The sequence below is a fragment of the Oncorhynchus gorbuscha genome, linkage group LG01, assembly GCF_021184085.1.
Source record: "Oncorhynchus gorbuscha isolate QuinsamMale2020 ecotype Even-year linkage group LG01, OgorEven_v1.0, whole genome shotgun sequence".
Classification (NCBI taxonomy): Eukaryota; Metazoa; Chordata; class Actinopteri; order Salmoniformes; family Salmonidae; genus Oncorhynchus; species Oncorhynchus gorbuscha.
Genome location: NC_060173.1, coordinates 69134812 through 69159214, shown reverse-complemented (window position 1 = coordinate 69159214; position 24403 = coordinate 69134812). Strand labels below are relative to the sequence as shown.

The 24403-nt window shown below is 41.2% G+C and overlaps 2 protein-coding genes across 5 annotated transcripts; one reads left to right on the top strand and one right to left on the bottom strand.

The window, feature by feature from the left end:
* Positions 1 to 522: 522 nt before the first annotated feature.
* LOC124041464 (zinc finger protein ZIC 5-like) lies at positions 523 to 5395 on the bottom strand. Its single transcript, XM_046359073.1, has 2 exons — positions 4172 to 5395; positions 523 to 2207 (listed from the first exon to the last, which is right to left on the bottom strand). Exons 1-2 carry the CDS (start codon positions 5238 to 5240, stop codon positions 1768 to 1770), a joined length of 1509 nt encoding a protein of 502 aa, XP_046215029.1. The 5' UTR covers positions 5241 to 5395; the 3' UTR covers positions 523 to 1767.
* A 4071-nt stretch (positions 5396 to 9466) lies between these two features.
* On the top strand, positions 9467 to 15887 carry LOC124041447 (zinc finger protein ZIC 2-like). Of its 4 annotated transcripts, none has more exons than XM_046359054.1 (5): positions 9467 to 9666; positions 10209 to 10307; positions 12126 to 13132; positions 14528 to 14691; positions 14861 to 15887. In XM_046359054.1, the coding sequence occupies exons 3-5, from the start codon at positions 12157 to 12159 to the stop codon at positions 15053 to 15055; spliced, it is 1335 nt and encodes a 444-aa protein (XP_046215010.1). In that variant the 5' UTR covers positions 9467 to 9666; positions 10209 to 10307; positions 12126 to 12156; the 3' UTR covers positions 15056 to 15887. The 4 variants fall into 4 exon arrangements, with proteins under 4 accessions (XP_046215010.1, XP_046215003.1, XP_046214994.1 ...); XM_046359047.1 differs by having other exon boundaries at positions 10167 to 10307; XM_046359038.1 differs by having other exon boundaries at positions 9467 to 10307.
* The last annotated feature ends 8516 nt before the right edge of the window (positions 15888 to 24403 follow it).

Sequence of the window (24403 nt, the reverse complement as noted above, 5' to 3'; positions counted from 1 at the left end):
GGTGTTTGTAGTCTACGATTACTTCGATCATTTGTAGGCTACGATAATGTGATAATAGCTTTACAACTGAGTTTACCAGCAAAACGGTTGCATTTACTGCGTGCAAACAAGTCAATTATGTAGGCATATCCTTATCTAAGGAATGACATCCTACACTGACAGGCCTCATGCATTCTATGAAAAAACAATACAGTTTTATTAACTAAAACACACGTATTAACTACTAACACGGCCTGGTGTGTTTATTAAGCTTTAAAAGGAATTCATCCTGTTAGTTGATTTTTTATTGAACCTTTATTTAACTAGGCAAGTCAGTGAAGAACAAATTATTATTTACAATGACGGCCTAGCCTGGCCAAACCCTAACCCGGACGGCGCTGGGCCAATTGTGCGCCGGCCTATGGGACTCCCAATCACGGCCGGTTGTGATACAGCCTGTAATCGAACCAGGGTCTGTAAATGCAGTGCCTTAGACCGCTGCGCCACTCGGGATCACGAACATCAAGGGTCTGCACAATCATAGCTGTTTCATCATCACTTTTTATCCATCGTAAATAATGGCACCATGCACCCCAAATAGAAAAACACAGTCACTACAAAGGGCATGCGAGAAGAGGAACGTTTCACAATACACTGCCTATTCAAGTAAAGAATCATTATTTTTCTTTTACAGAACAAAACCATCAGTAGGTCTATTACATAGTCACCAAAATTAATATTATTATTCTTTGGTGTCTCTGTAAATCCAGTACAACATTTATACCAGCAAATAAATTACAATGTACAAAACAACATATTATTCGTAATTAAGACGAAGAACAACATTCACGAGCATCAGTACAATTATATACAAATCCGACCGTCATTGACAAAACCTGTCAGTTTACATATTTAGGGTCCCGAAGGACTTATTCGTACTTGTGTAAAAGTGGTGTGTTTTTTTTGCATAAAATATAGTCTTAAATTGTTCTTAAATATAACAAAAGTCCATCCAAACATAGTCTTAAATCTTAAAACTAAGTTTGGACCCTATTAGACACTTGCTTCTTAGCAAATTTATCATGTGGGTGCGAATGTCTGTCGCTATCTGCAGGTGTTCGATATTCAATTGGATGTTTAGACTACATCAGTTATCGCATCTACTGTGAGATATACGTAAGAAAAATGGAATGCCACTCCCCCATTCTTGGATGTTTAGGCATTATTATAGTGTTCATGGGCTGTTGATACGGTTCATGTACTTTGCATGAGCAACGTCCATTTCTGCCTTCTGTGGATTGCGATCATATGGACAATGTCAATGTAAGCATAATTCATCCGTGTTAAACGATGCAGGCATGTAAATGTAGCCTGCATATGTGTGCATGTGTTTTCTCAAAGACTTATCCTTACTGGTGACATTGTATTTCTGTTCTCAGTATATTTAGGCTTCTCTTGGTCCTCTCTATAGCCTATTTAAATAATAAAGCTTTCAAAATGAATATGATTTCCCTTTCTCAAATAATACTGGTGATTGAAGCTTTTCTATATTGAGACTTGTTGAGATGTTGATACATTCGGCTGTTTAGAAAGCGAACAGAGAGGGCACGTTTTATTGGCTGTTGTTCTTCATCATCATCTGACATCCGCGGCGCTATTTCTTGCTCCATAAAGTCCCATTTATATGCTTACAGTCAGTACAGTCCCCATGCAGGTAGTTCTTACTACACTTCTAACCAGTTGGGAGATAATTTGGGGAATAAACGCAATTTGTTATGTTTGTAAACATTAGAGCATTGTCCTCGGGTCTGAATTTCTGAAAGAGTCCTCTTCGTCCGAGTCCGAAGTTGGCACATCGCTGGAGGGGGTGTGGAGATGGTTGGGTCCCCCGCTCCCCTGGCACACGTACCACTCATTGAGGTTGGTAACCTGAGGCGAGAGGTTCGCGGACCGGTTCCTGTGCGGTTCGGAAGCGGGCGAAATGGGCGCGCCAAGAGGGTTCGTAGAGGAATGGTATGAAGCGTTGGCAGAAGGGGGCGGGGGCGACTTGCAGTGGACTTTCATGTGCTTTCGCAGCGAGCTGGGGTGCGTGTAGGACTTGTCACAGCCTCTGACTTTGCAGTAGTAAGGCTTGTCACTCGTGTGGACGTGTGAGTGCTTCTTCCGGTCGCTGCTGTTGGCGAATTTCCTGTCGCAGCCATCAAACTCGCACTTGAAAGGCTTCTCCCCTGGAAGAGATTGAGATATTTAGCATTAGAGGCTACTCATATCATATCAGGAAAGGGTGCATGTGTTTTAACATTATATACAACATAGTGATGACATTGCATAAAAACATTTGATCGAAGTCCAAGAAGCATAACAAAGTTACCAAATGGATCGGCCCAATAACAATGTTATGACATCAAATGTATACAATATATTCCCAGCAAACAGAAATGCCAATTTCTTTAAATTTGACATATACAAAGGATCGTCAATTTTCACCGTTATTAAACATGGACGTTCACATGCTCTACCCAAAGTAGGCCCATAATTGAAACCACCGCTTAACTGGTAACATATCACTTCCCGCAGTATAAGACTACTCCAAAAATGGCCAGTGTGGCAGCCCACTCTGCCACTAGGGCTTCCTGTCCGACATACCTTATTTATTATACATCTACATCCGCGTCACTCCTCTCCCACATGTACAAGGAATGTTCCTGACTGACTGACGCACGTGGAACATGTCATAGGGTGGCCCGTGGGCTATACACGTGAACGCGCAGGGGAAATGTGTAGACTATACAGTCACTGTTTTTTTCCCCCATTGCGTCTGTTTTTCTCACTGTTGTGAATGCCAGAAGGCGAAAACATTCAGAGGTTGCTTTGATGTTGGCTATGTGATAAGTGTCGCGGACACAAGTGCATTGGTAGTCCTAAATGAATGCCTTTTTGGCGAAAGATAAACATATCTGTTGTAATGCTTGTATTGAGAATAATGTGCATAGCACGATTTATGATTGTAAGATGGACAACTCAAAATAGAAAAAACATATATCGGGCCACCATGACAGTGTAGGGGCGACCCCCTAGGGTGTATTGTTTGTGTTTGCACTTTAGAAAAACGTGTTATTGCCACAATTCTGAGTCTGCACGGAAAAGGGGCTTCTCTTGCTAGCTGTTACTAAGTCCTCCCCAAAGGCTTGATGGTGCATCATGACGGTTTCAGTGGGCTCTGCTCTTGTCTCCCTCCTCACTTACTACCAAAGACACTGACATGATCTGATTGCCGTGCTGTTTTTCGCGTGAGTCCAGTCTTGGGAGCCACTTGCTGTCCAAACAGGCCAGCCCTCAATGACACACTTGTCTCACTTACGTCGTCGCCGTGTGAGTTATAAGGTGGAACATTGGGTCTGCATTGCAGGCTACTCGGTAACATAGCATGCGTGCCGCTGCGTACTGTATTGCATCATACTACAAGTGTTTAGACTGACAAACGCCATTGCTATGGTCGGCCTCTAAGGACATGTACTAGGCTACTGTATATCATTTTGGAAGAAAAGCCAGCCCCAGTAGCCCTTTTCACTTTGTTGTTTTCCTTTGGTCAGCCTGAAATTATTATGGGTCAAGATTCGAATAGGTTATCATCAGCCTATAACACAATAGTCTAAAACTGTTATAACGTTCCCCCCAAAATAAATGGTTTCATTTTCATCTGGGCTTCTACAGTTTTTAGGAGCTCGATTTAGTAACGTATAATATCCATACTAGACATCGAAGTGATGGTTTGCTTCTGCTGTGAAGAGTCGATAAATCAACATAGCGCTAACATGACCCATAACGGCGTAAACGTCATACGGACTAATAACTAGAACCATATGGCATAATCCCCCACCTCTAGCTTCCACGTCTCTTCGAGTAAATAGCTTTCTTTCAAAAAGTTATTACTGTACATCGAATCACGTGATGCCTTGGCTTGACCATAATTCATCATTGTATTCAATTAAATATAGTTCCTGTTACTTTTACGCATGCTCACCCCATGCCCGCCAGCAATTCAAATGAAAGCTTTTCACAATATATATTTTGTTGTCGATGACACAAAAAAAGTGTCTTTAACATTTTTAAAGCGTCTACTTTCATTCAAGAGATCGATTTCTGTTTGTTTTAATGCAGTTCTAAAATCATTCGGAAAACTTGCACTGACCTGTGTGTGTCCTTTTGTGAATCTTCAGATTTTCCGAGCGGGCGAAAACTTTTCCGCAGCCGGGGAAAGGGCAAGGGAATGGTTTCTCTCCCGTGTGAACTCGGATGTGGTTTATCAGTTTGTATTTCGCCTTAAAAGCTTTCCCCTCCCGCGGACATTCCTCCCAGAAGCAGACATGACTGGCTTGCTCCGGTCCCCCGACGTGCTCCACCGTGACATGGTTGACCAGCTCGTGCATGGTGCTGTACGTTTTGGAGCAGGGCTTCTTTGAAGTTTCATCCTGTTCAATCCATTTGCAGATTAACTCTTGCTTGATGGGCTGCCTCATGTATCTCAGAAATGCTCCCGCGGCTCCGTGAGGAGCAGAAGCAATGTTCACATTGAGGTTCATGGAGTTGTAGCTGTGGATAGAAGAGGGTCCATAGTGCTCGGGCCTGTGGCCAAAGTGCTCTGGCCTGCCGTAGATGTCCCCCGGTAGACCCAGACGCATCTGCCCGTTGAGGGCATGGTGGTGGTGGTGGTGGTGGTGGGCACCTGGGGCCGCTTGGTCGTGGAGTCCAGAGAAAAGTGGATGGGCACCAGTCTCGGCGTGCCCATAAGCACCTGTTGGTGCGATGAACATGCCATGGTGATGAGGGGAGGAGGCGGAACTATGCTGGTCGCCAAGTGCATGCATAGCCGAGGCTGAGAGTTCTCTCCTGAGGATGTAGTCCCTGCTGCTAGAGTAGCCTGAGTGGGGGTGAGGAGCCACGGGGAAACCTACTGTGGTCTGAGCAGAAGTGAAGGATGCTGCCGTTGCAGCGGTCTGGGCTTCGTGATGGCTCTGAATGTGCTGAGAGGGGCTAAGTTTGAGAGCGTTTGTCTGTGCCATGTGCTCGGGTCCAAATGGAGTGAGTGCCACTCCGGGGTCGTTGCCCATCTCCCCAGGGTGGTGGTGGGCATGGTGGGAGTGAGGGTGATGCACCCCTAGCCCCGGGAAGCCTGTCATATTCTGATGAGGAAGAGGTTGAGTCGCTGCCAAATCCGCTAATCTTATCGCCGGATTCCTCTTGCTCAAAGGGGGCTCCATAACTACACTGTCAAGTCCATCCACCGCTATTGTTTCTCCCCCACCATCACGCTTTTCTAAAACATTAAAATATATGTATATAAGCGAACTATATAACTTCTTTTGTCCTGCCTCTAACTCTGCTTGTTCCTTTTCCCACTCAGTCCTCAAGCGATTGACAGAACATACAACAGTTGGAGGACACAGTAGGGAATACAGTTTAGAAATGGCACTGCGGGTATTGGATGGATTTCGGTGACTGGCAGTTAAGAGAACGAAGCGATTGGCTGTCGTTCAGCGCAAGGGCTCAGCGGGGTTCCGCCCCCTCGCTCTCTTTATCGCTGTTGACTCCAAAAAGTTTTACACTCAAAGTTACCAGCAAATCAGTTTATGCGGCATGGTGTTTACCCGGGGCTGACGCACGTGGATGAAATTTAGGACGTCTACAGTATTAGAAAGCGTTTATCTCTTCTTGTTCGTATTCTTCTTTAGGGGTGTAACCCCAATGTAGAAAACATACTTTAAAATAAAATATATTCTTATCACCATAACTCAAGTAGGCTATATGTACTTTTATTCAGGTCAAATTAAATACATACACATCAATAATAATGGAGACATTTAGCCAATCAAGTACTTTTAAAGCCATGGTCTCGAACAATGTATTTTGTTTCCAAGACTAATGGCCATAGCGAAAGCTGAAATGTCCACAACACTTCAAAGTCGCTATTCAAATTAGTGATTATTATTTAACAATTTATCATTTAGTATGCAATAGAAATGTTTTAAATGCATACAATTATATTTCATATTGTTTTCCCACCATAACATCTTTCCCCTTTAAAAAAATGCTTAATGATGTTTCCACTTGATATGGGTGACATACCATGCAGTTGATGTCTGTCCGTGTTACATTTCTGAATTATTTATTGAGTTATTGCAACTTTATACTTAGTAGCGTAGCGCAGTTTCGCGGGGCCGCAAGATATGAGCAAGCAAAACAGTGATTCAATATGTTTCCATCAGTGCTGGATCTGACAAGCTACTGATGGAGTTGACAACAGATACTCAAAACAGACATATTTTTGCCTCTAAAAACAAAAGTTTATAAAGTATGTAACATGATTCATTTGAAAGTACCCAACAAAAACATAAACATACTATCGGATATGTTAGCACTCTGATAGAGTTGAGTTGAACAAAAATCGGACTTCATTCAAGTGATATGCACAATAGCAAATGTGTTAGCCTTAGTTGCTTTATGACTCTAAAACCTCATTAAATGTAACATGTTTGAACCAGAAGTATTATTAATTGGAAGATGGAGCTTATGCATGGTGATTCCAATACTGTTTGTTTAAATCTATTAAAAGTAGAGAACTTTTCAGACCATGAGTGGTCTTGATGCACTACATGTAATGAAGACATGGATAAAGGGGTCCTTATGGTAGAGCTGTCCCTGCTCATTCCTCATTCATTTTGGATTTTAGACAAATCTGACTGAGTTGACCAAATCTCAGGACACATCTTTTATGAATCCGTTTTGAGATAAATAATTATTTAAAGTGACAGATGGCTATTACAATAAACTACATAAGATCATTTTCCAGATAATATCCAAAATTGTCAGTTAGGAGGGGGTGGGGGCCCCGTCTTTCGGGGACTGCGGAGGTGTCTACTAAACCGGTGTTTATACTCCACTAATACAGTATTGTATGAGTTGTGCAAGTATCACGGAGCACTAGGACAATTTGGAAGTCATTCAATACTGTGCAACCATCCATGCATAACCAAACCGGTCACAGCCGAAAAGCATGTTGGAATATTTTGTATTTATTTTGTGCTTAGATATAGAAGCACATATCTTATAGGCACATAGAAAGGATTATTTTATCAATACAAGTATCAAAGAAAAGTGTTGGCATCTGAATTGTAGTGTTAAAATTGAGGCCAAAGAATTAATCACAAGTAGCCTACACATACCAGGGTGCCAGATTTAACAAATGAAACGTGTTGCATATATAACAATCATGTCCATCGGAGATTTTAGCCAGCATTTGATCAACAATTGCATACACATTATACAACGTATTATATTTAAGACCTATCTATTTTGCTAAATGACTTTACAAATCTAGGATTTTCATTCTCACCACTGCCCCATGTATGGAGGGAACTGAGTAGTGTAAATAGTTTCTCAATAAGTTGCCAGTGATCCATTCAAAATAGTTCAATTCAGTTTTTATGACCCTAGCAAGGAACGGAGTAAGAGAAGCTTGTAAAACCTAGAATTGTTTCACTTTTATGGTCGTGGCCCACGCCTTCTTGTATGGTCCCTGTTCGACACAGCAGGAAGTGTATCTGTCATCGATTTCATATGTCTTTTTTTCAGACACCTTTGTAATCGATTTATGATCGACGGCCTCTTACATCTCGATGTAATTGGTTCTTAAAGTGGTAGAAACATGACGGGGTTTGCCCAAAACTACCCCAGTAGTCAACTTCAACTAATTAAATTCATGAATCTAATACTTCTAGACACTTTCGCAGAGTAGTTTTGTTCTCGACATAGGGGCAGTGCATGTAAGATTACTATTTCGTATTTAATAGCCTACTTTTTTTACAGAGGAATTTGTTTGACCCAAGACCTTAGCATAGTTGAATGGTGTTATCACATACTGTAGCTGACAATCTGAACAATTATTATTAATAAATAGTCAACTTATGGCATGGTTCCTTGTCTTCCGATGACTTGAAAATCAACAGTTGCACTCATAGTTGATTTTACCTTTGGAGAAACCTATATATCTCTAAAATACTTTTTAAAAATTGCGCAACAACGGACATATTAGGCCTAGTGCTTAGTCATTATCCATGACTCTGTATAAATCAGTTAGCCTATATGGGTATTGACTTAAAAGGGAATAGGTCTGCATGCACATGTGGTTTAAATTCATAATTACCATTGATACGTGCTTCAAAGAGTCATAGAGTGTACTTTTTGGATACAGAAGGCTAGCCTACAATGCGCAATTATAATAAACAGTAAGCACATCTCCCAATATATTGTTAAACATAATTAATAGATGGCCTGCACATACAAATAACAGGTAGGCCTATACATAATTTGGCTCACAGGTTTTTAATTTACATCTAATGAATGGTCAATGAAACAACCCCGTTGTGATACATACAGTACAATGTGTATGTTGTTATCATCTACGAACAAGTGTTTCATTCGATAATACGATTCCAATCTCAAAGTGATCTCTAGGGAATAGTAAAAACAAATTAATATATTATTTTACAATTCACATTAGTACAGAGAAGGGTCCATAGTTGTCAGGCCCAGGCTTCTAGGTTTTTATATAGTAGGCGAAGAAAAAAACTATTACAGAATTTCCGAAGGGTTATTTCAAAGAGCACCCTTCTGAACTTCCCAACTGAATGAAGGAGTTCAATTCCTTGATTCCGATTCGTAAGAAAATGCTCCCAAGGCCTTATCCTTACTTCAGACGCTCAGCTGGAAGACGGGCTGTAAACTTCTTAAAATAAAAGGCTCTTTGTTATCATTTTTTTTTTTACAGAACAAGTCAAGAGGCGAACATATGTGGTATCAATGGGTCATAGGTAAAACATTCATGAAACAAACAGGGTCATGGAAACCACACAAGTAACCTTCCAATGCGTCAACATATTGCTATTGTCAAATGAACTAATGAAATACGCCCGGCTTTTAAGCGCTGCGCCGTCAGGGCATGCAATGCTTTTATCCTTGTTGTTGGCAATATTCAAATCATAAGCATTATCATGAATATTTAGTCAGAACTTCTGTGGGAGTTTTTTTCTCTGTAAACCAAAAATAGTGAAAGGTGTGTTAGTGTCCATATATTAGTTTATATACATTTTACAATGTATGTTATGGGCTATGTATTTTAACACTTTCTGGCTCGTCCTGTATTCTGGCTCTGAGAAACTTGTTGAAATGTATGTCGTGGGGGAATTTCAGATGGTCCTTTCTTCTAGAGGTAGATGGAAATAAGAACCCATAGCTAGCTATGGGTCTCTTGATCCGATTGAGTTTTCTTTCTTTCTCTTTCATTTATTTCTGTCAAGTGACAGGGCCAAGGGGTTTTGTAGTTTTCCACGGAAATAAAGAAGTTCTTTTAAGAAGTCGGCAGACGTGACTTTGAACTTGGATCAGATCCTGCGTGTCCCGTGGTGCGGGGAGAAATATATTCTTGGAAGAATGGCAGAGAACGCTCTGGCTGCCCCGGCTTGGGGCTGAGTGAGAGAGGGACAGGATTCCCAAAGTTTTCAGACGTCCTACCTACTCTCCGTCCCATTATTGCCCGCTATTTTAAGTGTTTGGGAGCCGAGAGGGACCAGAGAAAGTTTAATTTGTGTTGGAGCAGGAGCACTTGTGGGACTTGAGTTCAATGGGAGTGTAAGTAAACTTCCTTCACTTAGTGTGTACATTTCAATGGGCAGCTGTTGTTGGGAGACCGTTGTTAAACGCAGCCCATACAGTACGCGCTTTAGATGAAAAGACTCACTATATTAGCAAACCTTGTGAGTTGGCGGTGTTTTTGCAGGCACGACTAGCAAGCGAGGTTTCTTGTTGAGATTGATTGGGACTTTATGGTAGGCTATGGCAGTTGAAGGGAAGGACCATTAGGCTTTTGGATCTAGGCTATTTTATTCTTTAGTAGCCTATTCTAGAAACTCTATTTTATTTATTAATTTAATACATTTGTTTTCAACAAACACACCCAATTGTGATGAAGTTACACACAATTATTGTCTGTAATGCTCCCTAATATTTTCACCAAATTATGACTAATTAGAAATAATGGGTGTATTCCTATGGCAGTGTGTTTTGATTATCGTTAGGCAATAGATATCTATAGTCATCTCATTTTACGCATTTAAAAAACACTTTTACAGGATAAAAACAATTCAAGCATAAGCTCATGCTGTTGATTGCAGATAACATAAACAGTAACCATATTTTTGGGGCAAGACTGACACACTGCACAAGCTAAGCAAAGTGAACAAACCACCAACCCGGCTCTCTACAAAAACAAGGTAAGTACTCTCTGAATATTTAGTACCTGGTGTGTGTGTGTGTGTGTGCGCGCGCGCGTGCAAAGCCATGCTTGGGGAATATACATCCCTGTAGTAAAGATTGAATATGCCATTGAAACAGTAGGCTAATACCACTTCCCCAAACCCAAACCCGTAATACACATGGGAACCCACATTAGAATTACTTTTAGAAGTGTCATTTTATAGGCATAGTAGACAATTGACTAACACACTACCTTTATAGACTCGTGATTTCTATGTTTTCAAATGATTAGGCAATGTTCTTTAGCAGAATATGAACATCATGTACTGTTGTCATGTAAAAAAGGGTCATTTTGGCATTACAATTGGTGCGCAGACTGCTGTGTAATATTTGAACAAACGTACGTATAGACTTACATGAGCCTATGGTAGTTCAGTGAGGGTTGCAGGAGCAGATGCTATGAACATACATGATTCCCTTTATGGGGTAAATGATCAGTAACATTTTTTTGATAGTACTCTGTTACATATATCTACAAGCTCTACAATAGAAATGTGAGGATAAACAGTAGAAACTTAAGGTAAGCATAGCGAATCAGAAAACAATATGCCATTTAATGTCATGAAATACATCATGAATAATGCATAATGCTCACTATTATATGTATTATGTATTCCATGAAATTAAATGGCATATTGGTTTCTGATTTCCTATATTGTATGCTTCAGTTTCCTTTGTATAACTTCACATGTATATTGCAGAGCTTGTAGATATGTGGCCTATTTAAGCGTCCGTTATTACCCACATATAAACGCAGCCAGGTCTCCCGTGATATAAGTCAGTTAGTATAAACGCGTGCGTTATTACGTATAGACTACATATAAACACTGTCAATACCTAAAATAATGTTTTGACTAAATCATTTAAAATATTTGCTAACTACATCCGCCTGTCTAATGATAAATTGACTATGACTGTTTACATTTCATTACATGTGCTGACCCCACCTTCTCCCCAAAAGACCAGCTCGCTATTTCAATGATCGTTATTTTCTATCATATTTATGTAACCGTAGCTCAACTTTTAAAGCCCGTTATCACACAACGTGCAATTTCGTGTTGTCAAGCCACTGGTTATACAACAAGCTATAAAATTAAGGTTTTGAGGAATCATTTCCGATACTATGCCCCCCACCCACCCACCCCACCCCACACTCGCTCTCGCTCCCTCTCTCATTGTACCCTTCCCCCTAAAAGCCGCTCCTAACAAGTAGGCGGTAATTATTAGTGAAAATGGCGATCAGCTATTAGTCGTCAAAGCGGTACCTGCTATTGGAGGGGCACTTGGGATTGATGAGACGAAGTGGCCAATGAGACTGCTTGGAATGAATGACCGGGATTCAGTTAAAGGGGGCGTAAGAGGAGCTAGTGCCAGTCCACGGTGAAAGAGGGACCCTCCGCGATAAACACAGACAAGCGAAAGAAATAAACACACCAATCCGAACAACAATCCGAGATGCTGCAGCAACCCGCACTCTCTCCGTGCGAGGACACCTAGTAAGATAATTATTCAATTCTTCCTGTGTGTTTAAACGCAATCAGCATTCACAGTTTCCAGAGGAAAAACGCAAAGGAATCTCTTCGTTTCATGGGGATTTTTAGTAACAAGTTAACTACCAGTGAATATAGACGTGTTTGTGTAGTTTTTCCCCTACGAGCGGATCATCGCTTTGAACTTTGCCTGATATGGTGTTTCCATGCAATGAAGTTGTGAATAACCCTAACCGAATATAATATTGAATTGTACTTTTCCCCCCAAAATTGTTTGTACACAAGCTGATTCGAACGAAATTCGCTTTGAGAGACCATGTTACTGGACGCAGGTCACCAGTTCCCCGGACTGGGAGTTGGCACGTTTGCCAGGCATCACACAGCGAGCGAGATGCAGGAGAGAGACTTGAGTTTAGCACAAAATAGCTTCGTCGACTCGGCACACATGGGTGCCTTTAAACTGAACCATGATCTTTCTCCGGGACAGAGCTCAGCCTTCACCTCTCAGGCGCCCGGCTACCCCACAGCAGCATTGGGTGCACACGCCGCCCATGTCACCTCGTACGCGAGTTCCCCATTCAACTCCACCAGGGACTTTCTTTTTCGCAGCCGCGGCTTCGGAGAATCCTCTCCGGCGAGCAGTCAGCACGCTATTTTCGGCCCCACTACCGGGTCTCTCCATCATTCCCACACAGACAGTCAAGGCCACATTCTGTTCCCCGGGATTCACGACCAGCATGGGTCCCACGGATCCCCGAATGTGCTCAACGGGCAAATGCGTATTGGACTACCAGGTGAGGTTTTCGGGCGTTCCGACCAGTACCACCAGGTCTCCAGCCCAAGGACCGACCCTTATTCGGCCGCCCAGCTCCATAACCAGTACAGCAGCATGAATATGAACATGGGTATGCACATGGGAGCTCACCAGCACCACCCCGGTGCCTTTTTCCGCTACATGCGGCAGCAGTGCATCAAACAGGAGCTCATCTGCAAATGGATCGACCAGGAGCAGCTAAGCAACCCCAAGAAGAGTTGCAACAAAACTTTCAGCACAATGCATGAGCTGGTCACGCACGTCTCCGTGGAGCACGTCGGAGGACCGGAGCAGAGCAACCACATTTGCTTTTGGGAAGAGTGCCCCCGCGAGAGCAAACCGTTTAAGGCAAAATACAAACTGGTGAATCACATTCGGGTCCACACGGGAGAGAAACCCTTCCCCTGCCCCTTCCCTGGATGTGGCAAGGTCTTCGCACGGTCGGAAAACTTGAAGATTCACAAGCGCACACATACAGGTAATTATATAATATTTATAGCATTTTGCCCAAATGTTTCTCATCTCTCGAGCACTGTTTTCGTTTCGTAAAAGTATACGGCACAGTTAAGAATTCGCTGTGCCAAATGCGCCATGCTATATTTAATCTTAGCCAATTGCTTAGCCTGCAAAAAACGAATTATTCTCGTTGTCAAAACATCCAAGTTGACCAAATTTAAGATGACTATCGGTCGATGGGGTATTTTTAGACTGCCAAGGTAGACATTCACACCTATGGTCAAAGTAGATTTGGATTTAAGAAAGAAAAGCTGCTACCATAATGTGCGAATTGTACTCTAAAAGAGTAAACACATAGCCGACGCGTATCGAAACGATTAGATTTCGTCCAGTTTTGGTGAAACTCAATGTTTTGCAACAATGTGCTAAATTATGTAATATTCTGTCGAGGTTTTATGGTTTGTAAACTTAAAAATGGGTCAAAGGCGAGACGAGGGCTTCTGGCTCGCAGCGGAGCAGTAGTAAATCTCATCACCCGGTTTAATGTTTACGCAAGACTGAGCTTTTAGGATTATATCCGGAATGCCTCGCCTCTTTTTCACATATCGATTTATTTTGTTTTGTCCGTTGAGAATTATTGTTTGGCTTTTTGTTTTCTGGAAATCGTATAGCGAATTTACTCATCGCAAACATGCAAGTGTGTGAATGTGTGTAATGGCCTATTCTGTTTTCTCAAGCATTCCATTGGTAGTAGCCTAGGTGCTAGACGCATTACCAGCCTTTCACTTTGGGACTATTTTCTGGGGGGATTTAGTTGTGCTATACAGCCATGGAATTGGTCAGGTGCTAATTCGTTTTGTTATTGTTTCCCAGCAAATGGCGCGCCTTATGCACCAAAGGGTTTTGCCCCACATGTGTTTGCGTATTGTTTAGGCTATATTCATTTAACTCGGGCATGTTGTTACTATTTTGACATCAATTCTAAATTTCAGAGCCCTGACATATATTGAAATATAGTAGTCTATGAAATACATAAGTAGGCCTAAATGTACTTAGCCTACTGGCTTACTTACATTCAATTGATGTGCTTCAAAGAAATAGGCTTCCCATAGGCCTAAATGATAAGCTATTTCTTAAAACCCACCATATAACATAACATTTCGGCACCCACGAACATAGTTCACATTTTTAAATCCATTTTGTGTTACAATTGAGATTTAACTGAATGGAAGGCATGTGAGTGAAAATAACAGCACCCACTAAATATGACGAACGCTATGAATTAACCCGTTACTCCTCGTTGAATGACCATGTTATTGACTCCAAAACCTATAGTATTCGGCCTAAGGCATAGACGTTTGGTAGGTTTTTGCTGAACTGAATCTAACGTGTCTGTTTTATACTTGTTTTTCGGCAGGAGAGAAACCATTCCAGTGTGAGTTTGAAGGCTGCGACAGGCGGTTTGCCAACAGCAGCGACCGAAAGAAGCACATGCACGTTCACACGTCAGACAAACCATATCTTTGCAAGATGTGTGACAAGTCCTACACACATCCCAGCTCTCTACGAAAACACATGAAGGTAAATGGACTTTCAGTCATTCACTTTCCAGCTGAAAGCAGCATTTAAGGGCTGTGTACATCTGTTGTTTACGTTACGTTCCCCACCATTCTTGAAGCACTTTGAAATCAAACTTCACAATTTGCCTGTCTTGATATCGTAAACTCATTTGATTTGCACTTTTCTCCAGGTCCACGAAGCGGCCCCCCCTCCAGCGTCCGACTCCTCGCCTGCAGCCAGTTCTGGTTATGAATCGTCCACTCCACCCGGTCTCGTCTCCCCTAACACCGAGACCCAAAGCAACAACAATCTGTCCCCCGCAGTCCACAACAACCACAATGGTCACAGCAGCCTATCGTCCAATTTCAGTGAATGGTATGTTTAGGACTGAACCGAAAAGCGAATACAAGACCATTGCTCAGAACCCCTACCAGCGCAGGAGATTCGGACACTTGTGCACCGAGGAGAGCACGAATAACCTACTATGAACGCTTCAAAATCATAAAAAGCGATTCAAAACCACCAGGGAAGAAATCTCACTTACCAACAGAAGAAAATATGTGATATGTTTAAGCTGTATTCAATATATTTGTAAATATTACACGCCCTCTTTCCCATTGGTTGTGATAGATTTTTGTCAGTCTGTGGTGTATAGATGTTCCTTCAATGGTAGCTATTTCTCTAACTGGACTTTTAGTGCACATTTTACGATTCAAGTTGTATTATGATGTTAAATGTTGTGATCCTAAGGCAAATTGATTGTAACTATACTAAACATCTATAAACTGGAAAGAGTGCCAAAGTCAACACTTAACTCAAACAGACCACAATATTTTGCTTGTGAATGTATATTTAGTTTGCTGGGCTTAACTTGTGATGTTTTGTGTTTTGGAAGTTTTGAATTGTGAAATGCTATCTGGAAGATTGTGAGGAAAATAAACGTTGTGCCGTTGGATTTTCTGTACCCCCTTCCTTTTGTAAATATCGACTGCCTTATTTATCCGTTTGTAATTAAATTATGGTATTTACTTGCTACAGATGAAACAATATTTATAAAGAATGTTTCTTTACTATAAATATGTACAATTATGAGCTAAACACGGGCAGTTGTTTTGTTATGTGTTTTTGTTCAAAGTTAAAGAGGTGTTTTCTTCATTATTGTGATAAGAATTTTACTGCATACAAATATAATAAAAAGTGTTGCAAGCGTTAAAAAATGTCCCCGTCTTTATGTCTTCTTCACACTCATAATGGTTTTGATAGGAACTCTACTGGTGCCAAACATGGTTATTAAGCGGGTCATTTCAGACCAGCATTTTCATACACCTATAAAGCTACGACTCATATTTGGTCAGCAAGAGTATGCATGCTATAAGAATATGGGTGTATCTGCACTATGTACATTATATTCTGCTTCAAGTGGTAAAAAAAAGTATGGTTTGAGATATGAAACCGCATCAGCTATGGATTCGTATTGCACCACCTCTCGTGAATAAGTCATGACGTATAACCATATAACAATCTGTTTGGTGAACATGGTCTGCAATCCATGTTAATGTGGCTTACAGTGTCAACACGGCAGGCCAAATTCCAAGTTTCAAGATATATGTGTAGCCTAGGCATAACCTTCTCGCTGGTCACAAAACAAACATTGTGGCTGAGGTTAATTTAAGCAGGTAAGGCCAAAATGTAAACTCAACTAAAATGTATGTCTCCTTGAAAGTAAAAATGGTAGGCTATCTAAATCAGGCTACTCAAACCCACATGTTATGAAGCCTAACCTATAGCCTAATTACCTCGACAAACCTGTACACACGCACATTAACGCGGTACCTGTACCCTCTATAGCCTCCTTATTGTTGTCATTTTTTTGTGTTACTTACTATTATTATTATTTTTACTTTAGTTTATTTAGTAAATATTTTCTTAACTCTATTTCTCGAACTGTATTGTTTGCGAAGGGCTTGTAAAGTTAACGTTTCACGGTATTCGGTTGTACTCGGCGCATGTGACAATACAATTTGATTTGAACTCCTGCTTATGTAATCGCTTGTTTGTCCATGCATCCAAATGAAATACAATGTAGAAAATTAACACCCGGCAATGACTCAGACCATTTCAATTTGAGAATTATGACAGCATCTTTTAACCGTTTTGGCACAGGCTTTACGTTTGGTAGAGAGACCCCTGTACTCCCGAAAAGCCAGCGAACATCCCCTCCCCCACACGGGGAGGTTGCGCAGTCAGGGAAGCCGTGAACTTGAACTTGACTCAGTCCTGAGCGGGGCTGGAGCCTTCTGTATGCCGAGACATGGTTAGGCGTATGAATGCGTGTCAATATCATTTATACAGTTGTGTTGATTTATTTCAATCACTTGGGTATACTTTCTCTGACTGAGACTGTTGCTTTCTGGAATAGTTAGTGGATTGTATTGTTTAGGCAACACAGGTTGAGAGTATGGCTACTTGAAACGATTTGAGTGGTTGCTTCTGTCTGTGAATAAGACAGCCACGAGGGCTCATTGGTTACAGAACATCTGGCAGGTCCCGATAATCTTTGTACATACCCCCACTGTATTTGCACTAATTCATAATTAGTAACCTAAACATGTATTTGCACTTAATGTATTATGTTTTTGACCATACAGGATTTTTTTTTGTCTGCAGAAAATGTATTTGAGTTATGTGTGAGGGTAGGGAGTGACCCAAAAAATAAATCTGATAATGTCATATCATGAGCGATGAACGAGTGCATGTTGATGCAGGTGGCGAGTAACTGAGGCAGCTTTCTCAGTCTGAGACCATGTGAAGAGGCTATCCCGTCATTGACTTACCTACAATTCTCTGTGGCATATACATAAGCTGCTTACGTTTCTCGGCAATCAAACAATTTTTCTTCCTACCCCGTTCCAGCTCGGTTGAATCATTCATTGAATCAAAGTTTAATGTTCAGATGTCTTAGACATGTTTTCGCATTACCCGGATATACGCTATAGCCTGAACTAATTAACTAGTGAGTGAACATGTCGTATTCTTTTGAATGATGCTTTTCAATTGATTCCCAATGCCATTTAAATGATAGACTTCGAGTAAATAATTGCCAATGGCACCTGGAAGTGCGGAAGATATGACTTGTGGGGAGCGGGAACATGTCAAAGATCAGCCCCAGGCAGCTCGATGACGCCGCCTCTTCCTCAGCGCATGCTCCTCTCAAATGAATCGTTGCTGGAGAAGGATGAGCTGGGAGCAGAGGTGTCATGCACAAACGGGGGTACAGGGGCATGTGCCCCCTTACATTTGTCCCGTTAAAAAAAACACTCCTAGCACCCTGGCAATCTTATACGGTTGGTATTAGCAAGCCCAGATGTGTTCCCAATCTCCCAACCTACGAACTAGCTTCAAGATCGAGCTTGTCTAACTGTTTTAGTTGGCATGACTGTTGGTAGAGTGCTTCTCTACATCTCTGCTAAAATCTGAATAAAATGTTGAAAGGAATGTGCCTTATTCAGTACATTTAGTTATTGCTTGCTTTTCTATGCATAAAAGTATACATATTTTGTACATAAATTAAACACGGGTATGGTTCTAGATTGCAGATTAAAGCTGTTTCAGGTGTTTCAAAATGCAGAATTTTCCAGTCTCCAGACCAGCCCCCAGTCACCCTCACATACAGTTAGAGCTTCAGAACCGAGCTTTAGGTGTTATTGATAGAGAGGAAACATGTTTTGGTTTCGTTTTGGCACCACTTACCCTACAGGCTAATCTGTCATTTGTGTTAGGTGTATAGGCTAATTATGTAGCCTAAATGGGATACATTTTTAAGCATTATTGCAACATTCAATAAACACGCTTATTCAGAGCTTAGAGTAAACGTCTTTAGTACTTTACCCAAAGTAGCCCATGGGCTACGTATACACATACACATTAATATTAGGCCTACAAAATTTCCCCAAAGACAGACAATATATAGAACACTGAGAGCAGATGAATTCAACATAAGTCTAGTTATTAAAAAGTATAGGTCAGGGTATATGAATGTCTTTTTAAAATTCAGTTGCTCTCAGTGACAAGGGGCAGATACACAATTCAAATACTCAAGTCTGTGGGGAAACGTTGTGTGTCTGTATGTGTTTGTGTTTGTGTAACGTGTGTTTGAGTGGGTGGGTGTGAGTATGGACGTGAGAAAGGGGGTGGTATAGCAGATGTGGGTGGAAGTGTGTGTGCGCGGGTGGGAGGGTGTTTGTTGTAAGAATTATGTTCACGAGTTCGCTCGTACCTCTGCTCCAGGTACAGTCAAGAAGGATAGGAGGAGCAGAAATCAAACAATGAACTTCATATTGAGTAAAACATATACAAAAACACAATATGCTACCTTGGAAAGGCATTAGGGTTATGATAAAAATGAATGCTTTATTCTGGGACATTGCTAACACAGGAGGTTGGTAGTACCTTAATTGGGGAGGACGGGCTCGTGTTAATGGCTGGAGTGGAATCTGTGGAATGGTATCAAATATAGCCAACACATGGTTTCCATGTTGTTTGATGCCATTCCATTTGCTCCATTCCTGCCATTATTACGAGCCGTTCTTCCCTTCAGCAGCCTCCACTGAACACTCGGGAACATAAACACTCATTGGGCTACTGCATATTGGCAATTTTATTGTATAGCACTAATTAGCTTAATTTGATACCACTGAAAGACTTGGTAGGGCAACATGCTTTTTACCAAAATCATTTTATGTATCTTGTGAAAGGAAATGTTTTTCACACATCCAATACGATTTAATACTTTACATTTCAATACTTATTGTATTCCTTTAAATTTTCCAAAAAATCACCATTGAGATAGAAGATCAAATGAAATTAGAAAAAAAATTGAAATATAAAGCCATTTACAAACATTAAAGTAATTGAAGACATAATCTCCCAAACAATTAAATTCTAAGCCATACCGTTTTAGTTAGTTGGTGATATGGACATTAAGGAACTTGAAGCTCTCAAGCTGCTCCACTGCAGCCCCATCGATGAGAATGGGGGTGTGCTCGGTCCTCCTTTTCCTGTAGTCCACAATCATCTCCTTTTTATTGATCACGTTGACGGAGAGGTTGTTATTCTGGCACCACACGGCCAGGTCTCTTACCTCCTCCCTATAGGCTGTTTCGTTGTTGTCGGTGATCGTTGTTGTGTCATCGGCAAACTTAATGATGGTGTTGGACTCTTGCCTAGCCGTGCAGTCATGAGTGAACAGGGAGTACAGGAGGAGACTGAGCACGAACCCCTGAGGGGTCCCTGTGTTGAGGATCAGCATAGCTGATGTGCTGTCATCTACCCTCTTTAGTATCTGGTGCCTACAGAGATGGCCGCCTCGCTTTGCGTTCTTAGGAAACTATGCAGTATTTTGTATGTTTTGGTATTATTTCTTACACTGTTACCCCAGGAAATCTTAAGTCTTATTACATACAGCCGGGAGTAACTATTGGATATAAGAGAAATGTCAATTTACCAACATTACAACCAGGAATACGACTTTTCCAAAGCGGAACCTCTGTTTGTTCCACCACCCAGGACAATGGATCGGATCCCATCAGGCGAACCAAAACAACGGCGCCGCAGAAGGAGCAGATGGAGCGGTCTTCTGGTCAGGCTCCGTAGACGGGCACATCGCTCACCACTCCCGAGTATACTACTAGCCAATGTCCAGTCTCTTGACAACAAGGTAGGCGAAATCCGTGCAAGAGATGCCTTCCAGAGAGACATCAGAGATTGTAACATTCTCTGTTTCATGGAAATATGGCTCACTCAGGATACGTTATCAAAGTCGACACAACCACCAGGTTTCTTCACGCATCACGCCAACAGAAACAAACATCTCTCTGGTAAGAAGAAGGGCGGTTGTGTATGCCTTATGATTAATGAGTCGTGGTGTGATCATAACAACATACAGGAACTCAAGTCCTTTTGTTCCCCTGACCTAGAATTCCTTACAATAAAATGCAGACCGCATTATCTACCAACAGAATTGTCTTCGATATAATCACGGTCGTGTACATTCCCCACCAAGCAAACACCTTGACAGCCCTTAAAAAACTTAATTGGACTCTATGTAAACTGGAAACCACATATTCTGAGGCTGCATTTATTGTAGCTGGGGATTTTAACAAGGCTAATCTGAAAAAAAGGCTCCCTAAATTTATCAGCATATCAAATGCCTGTTCACCCCACTATCATCCAGAAGGCGAAGTCAGTACAGGTGCATCAAAGCTGGGACCGAGAGACTGAAAAACAGCTTCTATCTCAAGGCCATCAGACTGTTAAATAGCCACCACTAACATTGAGTGGCTGCTGCCAACATACTGACTCAAATCTCTAGCCACTTTAACTTCACTAGGGTAGGGGGGATCATTCGGAATTTTGGATGAAAAGCGTGCCCAAATTAAACTGCCTGCTACTCAGGATATGCAGATAATTAGTAGATTTGGATAGAAAGCACTCTAAAGTTGTCAAAACTGTTAAACTGTGTCTGTGAGCATAACAGAACTGATATGGCAGTCGAAAACCTGAGGAAAATCCATCCAGGAAGTACTATTATTTTGAAAGGCTGTTTTTCCATTGAAAGCCATACAAAGACTTTAGGACCCAGTTCACAAGCTCTGAAGCTTGCTCTACGTGTGTCTTTAGGCATTGTTTCAGGCTTTTACTCTGAGAAATGAGGGAGGTACAGCACTTTCAATCAGTGGACAGTGGAAATGTCCATTCATCAGCCTGATCGGGAAAGAGCCTTTCTTGTTTCTCCTTTCCTATTGACGAAGCTTTTGTTCAGTTGAAATATTATTGATTATTTATGACAAAAACAACCGGAGGGTTGATTTTAAACATCATTTGGCATGTTTCTACTAACTTTTATCTTACTTTAAAAAAACTTTTAGTCTGGACTTAGTGCACACGCTTGTGCAGGGATCTGGGCCTGTTCGCGAGAAAGCAGTATATCGTTCGCGTCAGTCTCGTCAGACTCGTTAAAGGAAAAAAAGGATTCTGCCAGTCAGTGGTGAGTAATCGCAGTCCTGATGTCCAGAATTGTTTTTCTGTCATAAGAAACGGTTGCAGCAACATTATGTACAAAATAAGTTAAAAAATAAGTTACAAAAAACGCAAATAAACGAACATAAAAACACAATCAGTTGGGGGCAGGTAAAAACGTCTGCCTTCTTCATCGGCGCCATCTTGGTGGTATTTACAGTGTTTGTGCTCCACTGGTTGACTTTTTCTCATGGCAACTGGCCACTGATCTTGCTGCTGTGGTTGCACACTGCAGTATTTTGCCTAACAGATATGGGAGTTTGTCTGTTTGATTTGTTTTAAATTATTTGTGGGCCTGTGTGAAGTGTAGGAAATATGTGCCTCTTACATAATCAAACATTTGGCAGGAGATTTGGAAGTGCAGCTCAGTTTCCACCTTATTTTGTGGGCAGTATACACATAGCCTGTCTTCTCTCGAGAGCCAGGTTTGCCAATGGCAGCTTCTCTCAATAGCAAGGCTATTCCAACTGAGTTGGTAGCCTACATAGTCAAGGATTTTCTTTATTTTGGGTCAGTCACAGAGGTCAGGTATTACAATTCGTTTTTTGGTGGATTCTTTCCAGTGTGGCAAATTGTGTTGCTGTCTTGGGGCTCTGTTGAGTCTGTTCGTGAACAGAGCCCCAGAACGAGCTGCTGAGGGGACATCTTCTCTAGGTTAATCTCTCTGTAGGTAAGAACTTTGTGGTGGAATGCGTGGGCATTTCTTCCTTTTAGGTGTAGAATTTAACAGCTCTTATCGAGATTTTGGTAGCTATCGTTTAAAGTCCTAATTATGGTCTGCATGCACTGTTTGGGGTTTTGCGTTGAAGGACAGTACCAGACAAAGGCTTGGACACACCTACTCATTCAAGGGTTTTTCTTTCTTTTTTTATTATTTTCTAAATTGTAGAATAATAGTGAAGACATTTTAACTATGAAATAACCATATGGAATCATGTAGTAACTAAAAAAGTGTTAAACAAATTAAAATCTATTTTCTATTTTAGATTCTTCGAAGTAGCCACCCTTTGCCTTGAAGACAGCTTTGCACACTCTTGGCATTCTCTCAACCAGTTTCACCTGGAATGCTTTTCCAACAATCTTGAAGGAGTTCCCACATATGCCGAACCATTGTTGGCTGCTTTTCTTTCACACTGTGGTCCAACTCATCCCAAACCATCTCAAATAGGTTGAGATTGGGTGATTGTGGAGACCAGGTCATCTTATGAAGCACTCCACCACTCTCCTTCTTGGTCAAATAGTCCTTACACAGCCTGGAGGTGTGTTTGGTTCATTGTTCTGTAGAAAAACAAATGATAGCCCCACTATGCGCAAACTAGATGGGTTGGCGTATCGCTGCAAAATGCTGTGGCAGTGATGCTGGTTAAGTGTGCCTTGAATTCTAAATAAATCTTCAACAGTGTCACTAGCAACCCACCCCCACACCATCACACCACCTCCACCATGCCTCACGATGCAAACCACACATGCAGAGATCATCCATTCACCTACATTGCATCTCACAAAGACACAGCAGTTGGAAATACAAAACTAAAAAAACAAACATTTTTTTTCAACGTAGCACCAAGAACCTGCCTGTCTCCCGCTTTTCTCGTACTTTTTACACTCTGTAGTGTGCGGAACTACACAATGTCTCACTGGAACTTTCACAATGTTATTAAAATACATTATTTTGATACATTATTTCAATACGAGTGTTTTCCCACACTCTACTCCAGTTAGGTGCAAATTGGAGGAGGGACATAGCAAATAAATAGCAAACAAATAAATACATATTTGTGGCTCTTTACCACAATCAATCAGTATGGCAAAAAATAATCTCTGCTCAGAGGACCTGAGAAATAATTTTTGCAGAGAGAGAAGCTAGTTTGGAAGGAACTTCTTCCACTTTGGAAGATGAAGAATTTTCCAAATATGAGGATCATGTCTCTGACAATTCTGAGTCTGACAGTGAGTTAAAAGAAGTGGATGAGATTGACCCTCAAGACAAGCCTGTCACCAACCAGCTCATCAGCAGCCTGAAGGAGGAGAAATATGGATGTTAAAAAATGCTAAAATTGAATGGTCCTCTTGCCCAAGAAATGAGCCACCCAGCATGGATGCCAATGTGATAAGGATGTTATAGAAGAGAGATGGAAGGAGATGGATCAAACTCATTTACATGCACAGTTTGTGGTTCTTATCCTCATAAGGATCGGCACATTTTATTCAATTTTCGCCTAAAATGTCTAAATCTAATCTAATTGCCTGTAGCTCAGGATCTGAAGCAAGGCTATGCATACACTTGATACCATAGCTACAATTTAGATTTTGGCAACTAGATGACAGCAGTGTATTTGCAAAGTTGTACACTAATTCAATGAACCATTGCATTTCTGTTCAAAATGTTGTATCAAGACTGCCCAAATGTGCCTAATTGGTTTATTAACACATTTCCAAGTTCAAAACTGTGCACTCTCCTCAAACAATAGCATGGCATTCTTTCACTGTAAGAGAGAGCAACTGTAAATTGGATAGTGCAGTTAGATTAACAAGAATTTAAGCTTTCTGCCCATATCAGATACAGTTGAAGTCGGACGTTTACATATACCTTAGCCAACTACATTTTAACTCAGTTTTTCACAATTCCTGACATTTAATCCTATTAAACTTCCCC